The sequence below is a fragment of the Sinocyclocheilus grahami genome, unplaced genomic scaffold (genome assembly GCF_001515645.1).
Source record: "Sinocyclocheilus grahami isolate Dianchi unplaced genomic scaffold, SAMN03320097.WGS_v1.1 scaffold528.1, whole genome shotgun sequence".
Lineage (NCBI taxonomy): Eukaryota > Metazoa > Chordata > Actinopteri > Cypriniformes > Cyprinidae > Sinocyclocheilus > Sinocyclocheilus grahami.
The window spans coordinates 585741-605917 of record NW_015505707.1 but is presented as its reverse complement, the minus strand read 5'-3'; the positions used below and the strand labels follow the sequence as shown (position 1 = coordinate 605917).

Here is a 20177-nt window from a genome sequence, read left to right as displayed (position 1 = left end):
CACACTCACACACGCACACACCACACACACACACACCACACGCACGCACACACATCACACACACACACACTACACGCACGCACACCCACACACACCACACACACACCACTCACACACACGCACACCCACCACACACCCACTGGCCAAGTGGTGTTCCAAACTCTGAATTTGTGCACTACATTTAACCCATCCAAGCGCACACACACACAGCAGTAAGCAGTGAACGCACGCACACACACACACACACACACACACACACACACGCACACACACACACACACACACACACACACACACACACACACAGACACACACACCCACCCCACACAGACACACACACCACCCACCCACACACACCACACACACACCCCACACTCACACCCCACACACTACACTCACACACACACACACACACACACCACACACACTCACACGCACACCACGCACACTCACACGCACACACACCACACTCACACCACGCACACACCACACACACACCACACACACGCACACACACACACACCACACGCACGCACAGACACACAACACACACTCTTTAATGGTCTGTTCTTCATACTAAATAATCATATACTTCAGACATGGAATGTGTGTTCATTATGCATGAACTACCTTGATAATTTATACATAACTCCTTAAAATGCATAAATGTGTTGTGTTTATTATTATTATTATAGTAAAACAGAAACAAACTCAATTCTTACCAGAATCAGTGTCTGTCTCAGTGACTGACAACGTATCTGTCAGGAAATAGAGTTGAAAGAGAAAAACAGACTAAAATTAATAAAACTACCAAATTATAATATATAAAACTAAATGCATAAATTCAACTATTAAAAAGTACGACAAAATGATTAAAACACTAACTAAAATTAAAATAGAAATGGGGGGGGGGCAATTTAAAATATTAATAAAAACTTTAATAACATCCCAGGGATATGCAAATTGCATTTATAAATGACTCTCTGAATGCATAAATGTGTCTCAGTGTTTATTTCTATTACTACAGCCAAACAGAAATAAACTCAGTTCTGACCAGAATCCATGCCTGTGTCTGGAATTGATAAATCTGTTATCACTAGAAGTAGAGTAGAAAATAGAAACTCAGAATAAAATGACTAAAACTGATTTATATAATAATAAATAATAATAATAATACAAACAATAATGACACATACATATACTAACCAGAATCGATGCCTGTCTCTGGGACTGATATATCCGTCATCACTAGGAGTAGAAAAAAAGAATCTGAGACTAAAATAAATAAAACTGCTAAATAATAATATATAATAATAATAAATTAAATTATTTTTAAAAAATCAAGACAAAATTTATAAAAGTTTACCTAAAATTCAAATGGGAAAAAAGCATTCAAAATATGAATAAAAGCTTTAATAACATCTCAGTGATACTTAAATAACATTTACAAACTACATTTATAAATGACTCAGTGTTTATTATTAGAATATATATAGAAATAAACTCAGTTCTGACCAGAATCGGTGGCTGTCTCTGTGACTGATGTATCTGCCGTCACTAGAAGAAGAGTTGAAAGAGAAAAATGAATAAAACTACTAAATAATGTGTATAATAATAACTGGAATATAGATACAATACCTAGATAACACACACATGCAGAGAGGCGGACAGTAGTGAAGTCATTTTACTCTGCTTTCAAAGTACTTTTCAAGTGTCTGTACTTTATCAGTGCTTTTCTTTACTTCAAAGCATAATATTGTACTTTTTACTGCGCTACGGTTCATATTAAATATCATTTAATACTTAATTACATTAGAAATTATTCAAGTAAAAGTAATTCAAAGATTTAATTGAGTACAAGAAAGAACTACATTTTTAAAGTATTAAAGGTAAAACAAACAACAACTTTTATTTATGAAATGTAGTGCAGTAAAAATGATGGCGTTATGCTTTGGAATGTAGTGAAGTAAAGCTTTCCAAAGAAAAACACTGATAAACTACAGGTACTTTTTCAATTGACTTGAGTAATGTAAAGATACTTCACTACTGTCCGCCTCTGCGTGACATGCCTATGCTCACCAGAATGAGTGTCTGTCTCAGTGACTGACGCGTCTGTCGTCACTAGAAATACAGCTGACAGAGTGTGTGTGTGTGTGTGTGTGTGAAAGAGTATGTGTGTGTGTGTGTGTGAGAGAGAGAGTATGTGTGTGTGTGAGAGAGAGAGGATGTGTGTGTGTGTGAGAGAGAGCGTATGTGCGTGTGTGTGTGTGTGTGTGTGTATATGTGTGTGTGTGTGAGAGAGAGAGAGTATGTGTGTGTGTGTCAGTAGTACAGTACCTCCATCTCTCTCAGCATATGTCAGTCTTGGCACAGAGCTGCTGCTTTCAGTCTGAGCCCAAACTGGCACACTACTGCTCGTGTGTGTATGAGAGAGAGACGCTGTGCTGCTCCACACCTCTGAAGACACAGCTGACAATATGAGCGAGAGAGAGCGAGAGAGAGAGAGAGTTACATGACAACATTGACATCCAGGTCTCAAAAATTTTAATTATTATTTTCATGACAATTAAACACTTTTACCTCCAAATTATCGTTAACATAACGCAAAAAAACAAAAAAGTGACCCTGAAGCACAAAACCAGTCATAAGTAACACAATATATTTGTAGCAATACACAAACATACATTGTATGGGTAAAAAGTATCCTTTTTTTATGCCAAAAATCATTAGGATATTAAATAGAGATCATGTTCCATGAAGATATTTTGTAAATCTCCTATCGTAAATATATCAAAACTTAATGTTTGATTAGTAATATGCATTGCTAAGAACTTCATTTGAACAACTTTAAAGATGATTTTCTCAATATTTAGATTTTTTTGCACCCTCAGATTCCAGATTTTCAAATATTGTCCGATCCTAACAAACCATACATCAATGCAAAGCTTATTTATTCAGCTTTCAGATGATGTATACATCTCTATTTAAAAAAATGTACCCTTATGGCTGGTTTTGTGCTCCAGGGTCACACATTTGAATTATGCAAAAAGTATATATGAAATGTATTGTACTACCATAATGCTATGTCATGCTGAAATAATTATATATATATATATAAATGAGAACAAAAAATATAAATGACTCTGAATGCATAAATCTGTCTCATTGTTTATTAGTCAAACAGAAACGAAATACTGACCAGAATCGGCGCCTGTCTCCGTGACTGACGTATCCGTCACTAGAAGTGGAGCTGAATGAGAGAAACAGAATAAAGTTACTAAAACCAATAAATAATAATATGTAATACATACTACAAATATAATATTATACATATATTGCATTTGTTGTACTGTCTTATGCTGTTTTATGCATAACAGCTGTATCACGGTTTAATTTTTGTATAAAAATTATGTATTACAGTAATGAGATCTGCTGTAAAAATTACAAAAATATATACATATATTAAAAAATATATAAGAAATGACAAATGTAAACAATTGTAACTTGTGAATTTAATGAGCATTTAGAGGGAAATTGTGTCTGTTTGTCATAAAAATAATGTAATATATACAAACAATATTGTCTAATAAAAATAATAAAACACAATGCCAAAGTTAACTAATTTTCATTACTGTTAAACAAAATATATTTAAATTATTTAATATGTACATATCATATTTGTTGTACTGCCCTTATGTTATATTTATTGAAAAAAACGACTATTGTTTTACTGCAATTTTTACTGTAATATGGTATAAAAATATATTGTAGTAATAATATTATAAAAATTAGATATAATTGAGACATATAGAATAATTTTAAATAATTCTATACTTTCTACACTGACTTGTGAATGGAATTAGAATTCAGAGGGAAACACACTTTTGTTTGTTTGTTTTAAGCGACCCGTCTTATTCTACACAACAACTGGCTCGACCAATAGCGTGAGTTGGGGGCGTGGCTATCAATTTTCGACCAATGGCTGACGAGCGGCGGAAAGCGTTTTGGCCAGTAGAAATTACGTATTTTATCTTTAAATATCTTGCCTGCAATAGCAAAGCCAACAGAAATGACATACTTCAGACATAAATATTTTTAATTTCAAGAGAATCATCAAAACTAATCATCAATAATAATAATAAATCAAATAAATTGCAAAAACGATTAATCGCGATTAATCCAAAATAAAAGTTTTTGTTTACATAATATCTATGTGTGTACTTTGTATATTTATTATGTAGACCTATGTATAAATATACACACGCTATATATTTTGAAAATATGCACATGTATATATTTATATTCATACAATTTATATTATATATAAATATAACTCTTTAATATAAAAAATTAAAATTCTGAAACATACATGCATGTGTGTGTATTTATATATACATAATAAATATACACAGTACACACACACACACACACATATATTATGTACACTAAAGCTTTATTTAGGATGCGATTAATCACGATTAAGACTGAAGACGTTCCGTAACGTTACCCCGGACCGTGAGCGTGTGTGTCTTCGGGAATCCGCTCCGCGGCGCCTCGTAGTCGGTGCTCTTGTAACGGCACTGATAAACGCCCCGGTCGAAAACACTGACTGACGGGATGCTCAGCGAGAAGAGACCGCGACTGATGTCGTGTTTGGCCGGTAACCTCAGGACACTGTAATCAATGCTGACGTCCATCTCTCCAGAGCTCAAGCGCAGGATTTCTCTCTCATCCTTCAGCCACTGGATGTAAATGTCGTCCCATGGTTTGTTTTTAGGGATATTTCCAAAGCACTCCAAAGTGATATCCTCGCCTTCAAACACTTCAACATGATCGGCGAAAGCCGCTGGTGCTGCAGAAACACGAGAGAGAGTTTTATATTACACTTTTTGGTAACACTTTATTTCGATAGTCCACTTTAGACATTCTATTAACAGTAAGTAACTTTGCAACTACATGTCAATTAGCAGTTAGTAGACTTTCTGCTTAATATCTTCTAACACTTTCTTTGTCAACTTATTCTACTAACCCTAAACCTACCCTAAGTCTACTCTGAGAGTTAGTAGACATGTAGCTGCAAATTAATGAGAATTAGTTGACATGTAGTTACAAAGTTACTTGTAGTTAATAGAATGTCTAAAGTGGACTATCGAAATAAAGTGTAACCCACTTTTTTTTAATTACCTGTTGAAGCTTATTCGACAGGAAGACTGATGTTATGACGTTTCTTAAAAATAAAGATTTCAAATCAGGTTCTGATTTCAAAAGAGAAACTTTGGTGAAATCTTTGTATTTCTTAAATGAGACACGTTTACTATATTTTTCCCAGAACGTTTTATTTTTAAATATTAAATCAATTTTTATACCAAACAGCAGTTCACAAACAATCACTGCACAATGTACTCTTTATTATTAATTTACATAATTGTATTATTTTATTTTAACCAGACAGTCAGTTCAAAAACTCTGTACAATTAAAATTATTCATTACAAGTTCTTTACTGCAAATTTATTGAGGGACCTATATTTTTAAGAATTACATTTTTGGGGGTCATTCTCAGGAAACTGAGCCATTTGTGTCCCCCACAGATTTCTGATGTAACTAACAGGATCCTGAACTTAGACACATTTATTAATAAACTGAAGTGTAACGACAAAAGAAAACTTAACAATATCTATAGTTTACAGAAATAAAGTCAGTTCTGAAATAATATAGTTATTTTAGTATCATTTAAATAATATTATAGTTTTTTAAATATTTTGAATTAGTTTTTATTTTTAGTTACATTTAAATACAAATATATTTAGTTACATGTATAGTGATTTTGTCAATTTTGTTAGTTTTCTCCATATAGCTTTTATTTCAGGTTTAGTTATTTTAGTACATCAAGTTAAATGAGAAATGTAGTTTTGACAACTAAAAGATTATTATTTTTTAAATTTTATTTCTAGTTCTTTTTTTTTTAGTCTATTTAAAAAAATAACAATTTATTTAAAAATAATTTTTTTTTAGTTTGGATAACTATAATAACCCTAGTGTAGGGTTAAACATATGAATAGTAACGATAAATAATTTAAAGAACCACAGGTATTGTAATAGTAAGAATCGGCCAATGAAAGCATATTTGTTAACCACTAATCTATAATAATGATGGTTCCTCAGTGTCTAAATAATTAAGGCGCTGTTTCCTGAGATGTCTTTTTTTTTTATAGTGTATACATTTATAACTACTATTTGTCAGCTAGCATTACTGTACTTACTGGACACTTGTAGTAGCACAGAGCAAATGGGTTTTGTTCCCTCCCAGAGACATTCGTATATCTCTCCATCGTTCGGCATCACATCTGACAGAACGAGGGAAAAGTCCTCAGACTCTGCTGGATCTCTGAGGAAGTTCACCCGGTCTTCGAACCCTCTCCCGACCGTGATGATGTCTCCTCGCAGAGAGATCACGTCTTTGCCCATCGCCTCCCAGTGAACGTGCAGCTGCTCCACAGGGAACCCTGAACCACTGCAGGGCAAGATCACAATTTCTCCAACATACGCCTGGACCTCCGACATCTGAAGGTAGACACCTAGACAGACTGCAGGAGGAAATGCATCAAACCAGAGCTTTTACAAGGAACATTTGCTTTCCAAAATGTAGGTGAGTTTGTTTCTTCATCAGGTTTGTAGAAATGTAGCATTGCATCAGTGTCTCAGCAATGGATGCTCTGCAGTGAATGGGTGCCGTCAGAATGAGAGTCCAAACAGCTGATAAAAACATCACAATAATCCACACCACTCCAGTCCATCAGTTCACATCTGGAGAAGACAAAAGCTGAGACAAATCCAGCATTAAGACTTTTTAAAAAAACTAAAATATGAGTCCATAATCCATAATAAGGCTTCCTCCAGTGATAAAGTGTTCTGGTGTGAATCAGGAGAGAAATCTGCACAGATCAAGCAGCGTTTAAACAGCTCTAAACACATATGTGGCTGGATTTTGATGCGAGAGACAACAGAAGATGCACTTTTTCACTGGAGGAAGAGTTATGGATTATGGACTCAATGTATTTTAGTTATAAAAAAATGTCTTAATGCTGGATTTGTTTCATCTTTTGTCTTCTCCAGATGTTAACTGATGGACTGGAGTGCTGTGGATTATTTTGATGTTTTTAATCAGCTCTCATTCTGACGGCACCCATTCACTGCAGAGCATCCATTGCTGAGACACTGATGCAATGCTACATTCCTCCAAACCTGATGAAGACACAAACTCATCCTGATCTCGGATGGCCTGACAGTGAGTAAATTTGACACATTTTCATGAATTCCTTTAATATCAGCAAATACACTAAACAGAAGAAATTCATTACTTACCCTTGAGGGCTATAATAAAAAAGAAAGTAGTCCCAAGAATATGCATTTCCTCTCAGAAAACCTATTAAATAATGAAAAAAAACCCGATTATTTGAAACCTAATGCATGCTGTACTTCTAAACAATATGAACGATCAGGTATATTGTTGAGGTGGAGCACGTGGTGAGCGGTGTTTTGAGCAGCAGAAGGATCATCCGCCTCCGTGACTCCCACAAACGCTTCGAAAGCTTTATTTAATCGTGCTGACGTGTGTCACCCTGAGCCTGAAACCAGAGCCACACAAAACACTCCAGACACCGCAGCTGAATTATCTCATGCAGCTGCAGTTAACTAGCTTCTGAGTTATAAAAAATGTTTGTATTACTTCTTTTTTTTACCAAATTATATATATATATATAACTGTTAGACACAAAGCAGCCAATTTGTCTAAAGCTAATTGATTCAAAAAATGTATTTTAGTATTTATACACTATTAGTATTTATTATTTTGAGTTAGCTTATTTTTTTATTTGTATTTTTAAAAATCTATTTAGCTTGCATTTTTGTTTTAGTCATTTTATTTATAAAGCGGAGAGTTCCGGTGCTTGATTCTGATTGGCTGAGCCGCGTTCGAAGCGGTTGTAAAATACTCTACAAAGTAACACACACCTTTGTTTACGTTTGTGTGTTGTTTACACTTTGCTGCAACCACAACTGTTTCTGAGGAGCTACATTGTTTGGTTTTTATTAATATCATTACACTTTATTTGCTCTGTTTTATTTGGTGAAACCTTACTACGTATATGGAATAACCGGTTTATAAAAGCAATAATCCCCGTGAAGCCGTGGTTTACAGTGAATTAACCTAACAACGCCCCCCTTAGCTGTTATAAATGCACTGTAAACCACGGCTTCACGGGGATTACTGCTTTAGTACTTCAGCTTAATTTAATTACTTAAATTTTTAATTTATATTTTATTTAATGTAGTTTATTATTCAATTTATATCAGTTTTTTTTTGCCAAGGTAAGATGTTTTTAATTAAATTAAAATTTTAGTTAACAATTACAACACTGGTTATGTACTTTATTCATCAGAGTTAGAGATTTAACCTGTATTTGAGCATTTAGGTTGACTGATAGTGTATGCATCAGATATATTTTATATTAGTTAATCAAGTTTGATGGAAAGGCAAACAAAATTGAGGAAATTAATGCATTAATAGACTATTACATAAGACATATTTCATATAAGACAAGATATTCAATTCAAGTTTATATGTATAGCGCTTTTCTTGATACAAATCGTTGCAAAGCAGCTTTACAGAACATGTGAAGTTTCTACATTATATTTAGGAGTAGGTTATTAGTGGTGACTATGGCAGAAATATAATGCAGTTAGTTACAAATTACATATAATCAAACATATGGTGAACACTATTAACTGCAATGATTATATGTTGCGATTAATCTTTGTGATTGCGAAGTTTAATTGATCCATCCATCCATCTATATATCCATCCATCCATGTATCATCCATCCATCTATCCATCCATATATCATCCATCCATCCATCCATCCATCCAAGTTACCTGAGTAAATATAACTGTTACACCATTTTAATATATAAACTGAATTAACAAATTATATAAACACTATACATACTCTTACATAAAAATATTATGTACACTCAAATCAATATTTCATGTCATTTATTTATAAAGTAGCCATGTAATTAACATGAAATGTAGTTCAGCCGTAATCATTACCAAACTATTTACCTCAAATTATTTCCCCGCCACACACATTGAAATGCTCGTTTCACACAAGTTTGTTCTGTGCTTTTTTTGCACTCATCCTTGACAAGATTAAGAGAAACGCATAGCAGAAAATATTTCAACTTATTCATTTAATAAATTCATACAAGTGTGATAAATACACTGGCAAAAATATAATCATGAGAGCTTTTAACACAGTTTTACATGTTACTTCCCAGAGACACTGATTAAAAATTAAACTGTATATCACACATGCAGTCTAAAACATTATTGCAGCCCATAAAAATATAACTGATTTAAAACAACAAGTTAGACCGTCCAAACTCCTAAAAGCTACACTATATTCAAGCCCAGTCTCCATAAAGAAGAAGCGAGTAAGTAAGCGTCACAGGAAGCCACAGATATGAATAGACGGGGCTTGTCAGCTCTCTATTAATGTTCTCCCAGAGCCGGATCTCAGGACTTCCAGCTGTACGAATAGTCTCTCATGTGCAGCTGTCTGAGCGCACTCTTTCCCAGCATGCTCGGCGTCACCAGCTGCTGAATGGAGCTCTGCTGGAGGCCACATCGGCCCAGATCCCGTACCACAGACTCCTGGAAACCAAAGTCCAAACCAGAGCATGAGCGCTTCTGACTACACAGACTAAAGAGAAATTAAAGGGATAGTTAACCCAAAAATGAAAATGTGATGTTTATCTGCTTACTCCCAGGGCTTCCAAGATGTAGGTGACTTTGTTTCTTCAGTAGAACCCAAACAAAGATTTTTAACTCACACCTTTGCAGTCTGTCAGTCATATAATGCAGGTGAATGGGAATCACGGCTTTGAGAGTCATAAAACATACACAAACAAAACCAAATTAAAGCCTGCGGCTCGTGACGATACATTGATGTGTAAAGACACGAAACGATCGGTCTGTGCAAGAAACTGAACAGTATTTATATCGGTTTTTACCTCTGATTCACCGCAGTGTCTGAAACGTATTCTTTGTCTTGCTTTACGGCGGCTCGCAGACTTATAAGTGCATTACCGCCACCTATCTCTCAAATGTACCATTGACACTCTATCTACAATCTCAATTAGGAGTGTCAATGGTCCACTTGAGAGATAGGTGGCGGTAATGCACTTATTGATTCCCATTCACCTGCATTATATGACTGACAGACTGCAACGGTTTGAGTTAAAAATCTTCGTTTGTGTTCTACTGAAGAAACAAAGTCACCTACATCTTGGATGCCCCGGGGGTAAGCAGATAAACATCACATTTTCATTTTTGGGTGAACTATCCCTTTAATAAAACAAAAACATGCAATACTGACGAATTAACTGTTTAACGTGTGTTTGGGAACACAATTTCCACCAAGATACAAGCTTCATGAGTAGGGTTTGGACATTTGAAAGTGAAGGAATTTTGACAGAAATATTACTATTATAATTTAGTGTAATATAAATTATTATAATTTTCATAATTCATATAATTTTTACCGTACATTTTAACTTGCAACAAAAATATATATATTTTTTCATAATTAAAGAGTTATAATCAGCAATATTAATAAAATTATATATAACTAAAACTAAAAACATGTATTTATATAATAATATATTAATTCAAATTATAATTTATTTAATATATAAACTATAATTTATTAAAACAATAAATACAAAAATGATTTACTATGTTAAATTATGTTCTTTAAACAGCATTTTTTAAAACCATTTTAAATTTAAAAACTACTATTACTAAAATAATAAAAATAACAGTTCAAATCAAAATATGTAACAATTAAATTTTTTGCCAGCCCTAAATAAGAAATAAATAAATAAATCCACTTACTATTAAAAAAAAAATATATATATATATTTTATCTCTTTACTAGTATGTCATGTGACCAACATCAGAGAACCGTGAATATGCAAATGTGTTGCTTAATTGAAATATTATCTGAAAATTTCAGGGGTATTTCAAGAAAATAAGAGGCATGCCTGACAATAAAAGTTTTGGAATCCCTGGATGCATTTGCACACTGAAAAAATTATTATTTGAAGAAATAAAAACATTGGTGTATGTTTTACAAGAAAACATGATTTCAGCTTTTCTACTTCAAAATGTCATATTGAATTCAATGTGTGAGTTACCGTTTCTTTGTAATTACGTGTGACATTTCCTAGCAAATTCTGAGTAAGAATGGTTTTAAAGTAAATCCTACAACTTTCTTTTCCAGTGTGAATGTAACACAAATTCCACCTCGTCGTGTGTTTGAACGCACCAGCTGCTGAGGTTCAGGGGTCAGGCTGAGGGGCACGTTCAGGACGGCCGTGGGCTCGTGGGTGTAGAGACCCACAGAAAACTCTCCTTTCTGAGCGGGTTTGAGGAGCTGCGTCAGCGCGTGGAGCGTGTGGGGCATGATGGGTCCCGTCACCTCCAGACTGCACACGTCCTGATAGCCCATTCTCACCCGAGTCTTCACATTCACAGCCCGGGCCTGAAGCGTTTTCATTCACAGCAGAGACGACGACACAGACAAATCGCTTTCATTAGAAAAATACATGATGCAATCTGGGTCCAGTAATAGCCTCAATATACTGGTGCTGGTAAAAAGTAAATATATTAAATATATAAATATGCCTCAATATACTGATGGTGGAAAAAAAGATATATATACTAAATATAATTAAACAACAATATAATAAACGTTAATTAAAAGTGATAAAAAGTATAATAAAATGCAATAAATATAAAAACTAAAAAAAACTAAAAACAAATATAGAATACAATAAAATGTAACAGTGAAATGCAATAAATAAAAAAATAAAAAAATGCAACAAAACATAAAATTCAAAATGAAATGAAAAAAATGCAATAAATATTTAAAATAAAACAATGCAATATAAAAGTAAAATGCAATAAATGTAAAAATTAAAAAATTAAAATAAAATGCAATAAATATGAATCAAACAAAATACAATAAAATTAAAAATAAAAACAATACGATATAAAAGTAAAATACGACAAATAAAATTAAAACGAAAAAAAAAATACAATACAATGCAATGCAACAAAGTAAATTTAAATACAATAAATAACGCAAAAGTGAAAAACAAAATATTACAATTAAAGTACAATAAATAAAAAGACAAAATGCAATAAAGAAATTAAAAATAAAACATAAAAATTAAATGTAATAAAATACAAAAGTAAATAAAATATAAATAAAAGTAAAAAAATACAAATAAATTCAATAAAATAAAAATACAGCAATTTTAGTAAATATATTTGTGTCCCTGCAGCACAAGAGCAGTGTTAAGTCGCTGGGGGATATTTGTAGCAATAGCCAACAATACATTGTATGGGTCACAATTATACATTTCTCTTTTATGCCAAAAATCATTAGGATATTAAGTAAAGATCATGTTCCATGAAGATATTTTGTAAATCTCCTACCGTAAATATATCAAAACTTAATGTTTGATTAGTAATATGCATTGCTAAGAACTTCATTTGAACAACTTTAAAGATGATTTTCTCAATATTTAGATTTTTTTGCACCCTCAGATTCCAGATTTTCAAATAGTTGTATCTCGACCAAATATTGTCCTATCCTAACAAACCATACATCAATGGAAAGCTTATTTATTCAGCTTTCAGATGATGTATAAATCTAAATTTAGAAAAATTGACCCTTATGACTGGTTTTGTGGTCCAGGGTCACGTATGTGAAAACATTAGTCTAAATCAGTGATAAAGGAAAAATAAACGCCTTTGAATGCTAAGAATGTGACAGCACCACAAATCTAGAACATCTAGAAGGTGAAACACGAGGCCTGGTACCTTGAGCGTGTGCAGTGTGGCCCCTCTGAAGGCTGTAGGGGCCAGTAGAGTTGGAGGAAGCCCCGCCTGAGAACCGGCTCCAGCCACCAAACTCTTACAGTTAATGAGGAAGTTGAGCAGCGTGAAGGTGTTCGAACCCTCCACCAACACCACTGACTCTGGTCTGTGGTCCAAACGCACCTCTCTGTGCTCCTTACGACTGCGGCACGACTTAAGGAACGAGCTTTGGGCTGTTTCACATATAAAAACATGTCATGTTCCATGTAGGGTTATAATACTTAACTAAAATTTAAGTATTATAATATACCAAAACTAACACCATTAAAAAAAACAAACAAAAAAAACATTTGTTACTCGACTTCGATCTCAGAAGGTATACAATTAATAAAAAGTTATATTATAGAAGTTTCAGATCTACACTAGACAAAAATTCTAAAATACATTCAGGTGATCTATTTTTAAACATATCAGTTAAACACACCTCTGAATAAAACTGTTGTCTATTTACATGAAAAATAGTACAATCCAATAAAATTTTACATTAAAAATAGTACAATCCAATAAAATGTCAAATAAATGTCAACTAAAATAATTTATTTAAACATTAACTTATTTGAATTCAGCTTCAAACATCACGTTTTTGTTCAGCTTAACTTTAAGTACTAAAAAATCAAACCAAAATGAAATTAATAAAAACATTTACACATAAAAAAAAATTAAAACAAATCAAAAAACAAAAATGATAATCTTTAACCAAAATTAATTTAATTAAGAATTTTGTTTAATCGAATTAAAAAATATAAACAATTAGATACGTCAGACTTCATAACTAAAGAAAGCACTGCACAAACACATGCAGATTGTAAAGGATACAGTTTGATAGAAATGGCATCTGGTTTCTTGATCTTGTCTTGGACGCCCATCTCCTTCAGCCAGGAAAATCCACCATCGTCATCATCTTCATCCTCCTCCTCCTCCTCCTCGTTTTCACTGTGCTCACTTGATCTGTCAAAGCAAAGATGAGGACCGCACTGATGAGCACTGAAAGCAGATCCGCATCCCATCAGCGGAGAGCGGTCCTGTACTCACACAGACTCCTCGCCTTCAGTCTCTCTGCGCGCTCTGCTCTTCCTCGTCTCCTCCAGCAGAGGGAGAGAGAACTCTATCCCTGAACACAAACATGCATCCACAGCTGCTCACAAGTCTACTTCAGAAAACAATAAAACATCACTCCAGGCTGTGCATTACAGTGACTTCAGCACAGCTAAAATCACTGAAATTCAAAAAACTAATTCATTCTTGTTTTATTAAAGTGTTCAATGAATCGTTGGGCGAATTGTTTGGGAGTCATTGAGCAAGTAAGGTAAAAATAAATGCATATTATAACACAATGAAAGTGTTTTTTGACCTTGCATGCATGTCAACACGTTGTTGTGGTCTCCCAAAATCAAACTATGAACCTTTCATAACCCATAATAGGGGCACTTTAAAACCATTTCAAATTTTTCAAATAAGGTTCAATGTATTATTATCATTCTGTACAAATAATGAAGAATTATTTGAGATATTACACTCAAAGTATTCTCTGGCATCATATCAAACTGTACACCCACAGAAACTTCTCCACAACCTGTTTAATTTAATTAAGAATTTTGTTTAATCGAATTAAAAAATATAAACAATTAGATACGTCAGACTTCATAACTAAAGAAAGCACTGCACAAACACATGCAGATTGTAAAGGATACAGTTTGATAGAAATGGCATCTGGTTTCTTGATCTTGTCTTGGACGCCCATCTCCTTCAGCCAGGAAAATCCACCATCGTCATCTTCATCATCCTCCTCCTCCTCCTCCTCGTTTTCACTGTGCTCACTTGATCTGTCAAAGCAAAGATGAGGACCGCACTGATGAGCACTGAAAGCAGATCCGCATCCCATCAGCGGAGAGCGGTCCTGTACTCACACAGACTCCTCGCCTTCAGTCTCTCTGCGCGCGCTGCTCTTCCTCGTCTCCTCCAGCAGAGGGAGAGAGAACTCTATCCCTGAACACAAACATGCATCCACAGCTGCTCACAAGTCTACTTCAGAAAACAATAAAACATCACTCCAGGCTGTGCATTACAGTGACTTCAGCACAGCTAAAATCACTGAAATTCAAAAAACTAATTCATTCTTGTTTTATTAAAGTGTTCAATGAATCGTTGGGCGAATTGTTTGGGAGTCATTGAGCAAGTAAGGTAAAAATAAATGCATATTATAACACAATGAAAGTGTTTTTTGACCTTGCATGCATGTCAACACGTTGTTGTGGTCTCCCAAAATCAAACTATGAACCTTTCATAACCCATAATAGGGGCACTTTAAAACCATTTCAAATTTTTCAAATAAGGTTCAATGTATTATTATCATTCTGTACAAATAATGAAGAATTATTTGAGATATTACTCTCAAATTATTCTCTAGCATCATATCATACTGTACACACACAGAAACTTCACCACAACCTGTCAAAATAAAAGTCCAGGTCAATATTTAACAGAGATATATTATTCTTGTATTACTTTTGTACAGTATAATGTAAATTTTTATATATTAAATTTTCTGGCAAATTGAAATAACAATTGAATGATAAAAATAATTACAACAACCAGGTTAACCACTTAATTGTAATTCAATTATTATTAAAAAAAAAATGCATTAAAGGAATATTCACACAAATTTTCTTCCATCCATTAATTTGAACAGGAAACCTCTGTTTGTTTGGCAAAAAATAAAGGGGTTTAGTTTTCATTCGATTAAAAAAATAAAATAAAATAAAAAGTTTAATGCCTTCATTTGATTATCAGAAAAATTTAAAGAATTTCTGAAAAAAAAAAAAAAAAAGCAGACTGTAGAGAGACGTCAGACTCACAGACCTACAACACACACAAAGCCTCAGTCAGAAACACACATGCCAGCTAGGGCTGCACAATTAATCAAATTTTTAATTGCGATTACAATTATGGATGCCACAATAACAATCGTTCAAAGCAGCAATTAATCATTCAAAGTCCACTTATGTTATTCTGCGTGCCTAAGATGTGTTTTTTTTCTTTCTATGTTATCTTAAGGGTTTTTCCCATTATTTTAATTTTAATATAACATTATAATAACATTCATATTTTTATTTTTTTTATAATTTAAAGAAGAAACCAACCCGATGTGTATTTGACATTTGAGGCTTAATACGATAGAAAAGCACTAAAGGTTTCTCAGTTAGAGTGTTTTCAGCTTGTTTATGTTCATATAACAATACAGCATGCAGTTGCATCAAACAATGGTATAAACATCATTCAATATAAATTGTGATAATCGTAATTAATAATCACAATTACAAGGGAATAATCGACAATTATGATTAACCCTTGTATGGTGTTCGGGTCTGTGGGACCTGGTTCCACTTTTTATCAAAAGAAAAACTATATTAATTATTATTTCCAACTCAGACTCATTGGCCTTGGCTCATTTTCTGTGAAGAACGTATGTGACCCTGGACCACAAAACCAACCATAAGGGTCTTTTTTTTTTTTTGTTAGGATAGGACAATATTTGGTCGAGATACAACTATTTGAAAATCTGGAATCTGAGGGTGCAAAAAAATCTAAATATTGAGAAAATCATCTTTAAAGTTGTTCAAATGAAGTTCTTAGCAATGCATATTACTAATCAAAAATTAAGTTTTGATATATTATTTACAGTAGGAAATTTACAAAATATCTTCACGGAACATGATCTTTACTTAATATCCTAATGATTTTTGGCATAAAAGAGAAATGTATAATTGTGACCCATACAATATATTGTTGGCTATTGCTACAAATATCCCCCAGCGACTTAACACTGCTTTTGTGCTGCAGGGTCACAGATATCAGAACAAATTTTCAATGACCACTCACTGTACACCCACACTTGTATTACATACATGATGTTCGGGTTTTTTAGGTCCTGTGGACCTTCACTCTGTTCTCCTATTGTCTGGGCCTATTATTAGTACGTGTATGTGTGTGTACGTGCGTGTGTGTGTGTGTGTGTGTGTGTGTGTGTGAGTGTGAGTTTTGTGTTTCTGCCCCTGATAAAGCTATTATCGACAGATTCCGATATCGGTCCGATAATATCGTGCATCCCTATCGCAAACGAGAAGATATCGCCTGTGCCTACATGCATGTGGCAGAAACTTCACAAACTCGTACCAGTCGCTCATCAGACTCTGCTGCAGCGCTGTGTCCTGCGCCCACGGCACGCACTTGCCAGAGAACTTGCGCTCTGCGCCGATCCGCGGGAAGAGCGAGAGCCAGGGTAGCGACGGGTGCTGCCAGTACTGAAGACACTGATGAAAGCCACAGCGCAGCTCCACACAGCCCCGCGGCTCCTGCAACACACACCACAACCACTTAAACACAAGCTTTATACATCAGAATTATTGCATTCTATTGGAATATATTAACTATGCACTTCAACACTCTCTAAATCTTCACTCTGGGCGACTAAATGATGTCTAATATTAGCCACTGGCTAATAAATTCTCAGATTTGACTTGCCAGTGTGTGAGTTGGAGGCCAAGTATAAGTTAAGCACAGATATATTTTCACTCTCCGAACACTCTGACTGAGCGCTTCAGAAATCTCTCCCAGTCAAGCGATCTGTAATATTTTCAGTTCATCTCTATGGATGCGCAGCGCACCTGTAAACTTTAGTGTGAAGGCGGACGACTCGCAGTCACTTTGCTTTTTTCTCAGAGAGAAAACTAGGGATGTAACGATTCACTCAACTCACGATTCGATTCACAATTTATTTATTTTTTTTACAAAATGAGATTTAAGAAATTATAAATAAATGTGTCCTTTTATTATTGCATTGGACAAAATGCTGCATGTTTCTTTGTGAAATTGAAATATAATACTATAATAATATACTAATATAGCACTTGCACATTATTGCTCTTTTGTTGGTTTTGATTGCTTCTGTTGTCCTCATTTGGAAGTCGTTTTGGATAAAAGCATCTGCTAAATGACTAAATGTAAATGTAAATATCTCTCAAATAAGATATAAACTGCAAGAAAAGGTCTGAATTGTGAGATTAAAAAACACAATTGTATTTAATATAATGTAAATGTAAATAATAAAACTAAATTGAATTTTTAAAACAAGCCCCAAATCACATAAATAAGTACAACAAATAAAATAAATCTCTTCATATAAACAAAATAAGGCTATGTCTGTGCTTTACATTTAAATTTAAAGGCAACCACTGCATTTTAATCATGATCCAAACAAAGATGCTGCACACATGCAACACGAGCAGTTCTTAATCTAAATTTCATTGTTTAATTTCGAAACTTGAACCAAAAACAGAATGGTTTGACTTCAGATTTGTGAAACTATACATAAAAAATATCTGCATGAAACAGAAACCGCAGACGAGCTGAACGAGACGCAGATTCACTCTCTGCCAGCAGGTGGCGCTTAAAGCGTTTCCTCGGTTACCGCTGTAAACAAAGCAGCACTTATGAACTTTAATATGCATTATACAGAGGCAAGATGAAAAGAAAAAATACCATCTAAACTTTTCTAAAGACAGTCAGTTCCCCTCAGACATACATTCACATAAACTCCTACCCCTAAATGAATCGCGATTTGTTTAGCATCTCAACCGATTTGAATCGCCACATATTTGAATCGATTTTCAACCGGCTCGCGGTTAATCGTTACCGGTAGGCTGACCTCTACTAGTAGTTTGAGATTATCTGCAGAAAATACCCTTCCCTATAACTGTGTCCTCACCTGTATATGAGCAGGTAAGCTGGAGAACTCGGCCCTGCAGTGCGAGCTCAAGCCCTGCGCCTCCTCCTGCGCCTTCAGATGCTCGGCCCACGAGAACGACTGAGACGACGTGAACAACAGACGCGTTTTCAGAGACCAATCGGCAGGGAACTCCAGACACACTTCAGCTGGAGCCGCGTCACAGACCGCCTCTGGACCCTAGAGACAAACACACGTCAGTGAACCTCTCATCAACCCGGATCAACCACCAAATCACGAGGAACGGAGACGGACACCTTCAGCACTGCAGCGGATCTCTCCGGCTCAAACAGACCCTCCTCAAACAAACCCGCATCTTCAGACAGAGAAACAGGCGTCTGCAGACAGATCACAACACTATTAGCACATGCACATCCGTCCTGTAAACATGCCAAAAAAAGGAATAAGAAAAATCGGAGCAATATTTATTTTTTATGATAATGCCGATAACCGATATGATATTATACAGCAGCTTTCACAGTAAACATCTGAGTTAGAAATGCATGCTTATGATCTTAAACAAAATCTCACATTGAAACTTTTTATTGTAAGAAATTATAAACAGCTGAGTTAAAGATAACATTATTATTATTATTATGAGTAAATATGAATTGTCATGACCCCAATGAGCCCACTACTTAAAATGATAAATAAATAAATACATATTAAACTAATAAACTACAAACACTAACGTAACATAAAACTTTTTTAATCTAATATATATAAAAAAAAATAAAAATCTAAACATATTTATTATAAAAAGTACACCTTAAATAATTATCAAAATGACAGACAATACTAAAATTATTTTTAAAAATCAAAACTTTATGTACAGAAGCAATTATGAATATTATATAAAGGCCTACAGAAAAATATTTTAACCAAAAAATGCAAATATACTCTTTTATATTATAAAATAACAAAACAAGCTTTAAAATAACATATGATATAATAACAATAATAATAATAAAGTAAGAATAATATATTTAATATATTTTCATTGAACCTAAAAATAAAATACAATTTGATGTTAAATAACAAAAAAAAAATCTATTTTCAAACTACAAATAATAAAACTATATGAATTAACATTTTAAAATTATATAAAACAGTACATAACATATTTAAAAAATATATATCAAAATATAAATATTTTATATCAAACATAAAATATAAATAGAATGCTATTTTTATTATGTATATACACGTCGAAAGTTGTGTGGTATTTATTTACATGTAGGCCTATATTGAAATGCCATGTTAATATCATGGTAAATGAATGTCTGTGTGTGTGTGTGTGTGTGTGTGTACATATATATATATATATATACACACACAGACACAGACACAGACACACAGACACACAGACAGACACACACAGACACACA

General features: G+C 33.9%; 2 protein-coding genes across 2 annotated transcripts in view; both read right to left on the bottom strand.

Moving 5' to 3' along the window:
* Positions 1 to 4478: 4478 nt before the first annotated feature.
* LOC107555242 (uncharacterized) lies at positions 4479 to 7409 on the bottom strand. The gene is made up of 3 exons (XM_016237978.1): positions 7364 to 7409; positions 6262 to 6585; positions 4479 to 4852 (listed from the first exon to the last, which is right to left on the bottom strand). The coding sequence occupies exons 1-3, from the start codon at positions 7407 to 7409 to the stop codon at positions 4479 to 4481; spliced, it is 744 nt and encodes a 247-aa protein (XP_016093464.1).
* A 1664-nt stretch (positions 7410 to 9073) lies between these two features.
* LOC107555241 (protein downstream neighbor of son homolog) overlaps positions 9074 to 20177 on the bottom strand; it is a 14200-nt gene continuing 3096 nt past the window's right edge. Inside the window, exons 2-12 of the mRNA XM_016237977.1 lie at positions 19047 to 19127; positions 18772 to 18969; positions 17181 to 17359; positions 15841 to 15866; positions 14915 to 14993; positions 14679 to 14830; positions 14040 to 14145; positions 13824 to 13955; positions 12951 to 13149; positions 11389 to 11604; positions 9074 to 9713 (exon numbers count right to left, since the gene is read on the bottom strand). Coding sequence (XP_016093463.1) covers positions 9576 to 9713; positions 11389 to 11604; positions 12951 to 13149; positions 13824 to 13955; positions 14040 to 14145; positions 14679 to 14830; positions 14915 to 14993; positions 15841 to 15866; positions 17181 to 17359; positions 18772 to 18969; positions 19047 to 19127 — 1506 coding nt within the window. The 3' untranslated portion in view covers positions 9074 to 9575. The remainder of the gene's footprint in view (positions 9714 to 11388; positions 11605 to 12950; positions 13150 to 13823; positions 13956 to 14039; positions 14146 to 14678; positions 14831 to 14914; positions 14994 to 15840; positions 15867 to 17180; positions 17360 to 18771; positions 18970 to 19046; positions 19128 to 20177) is intronic.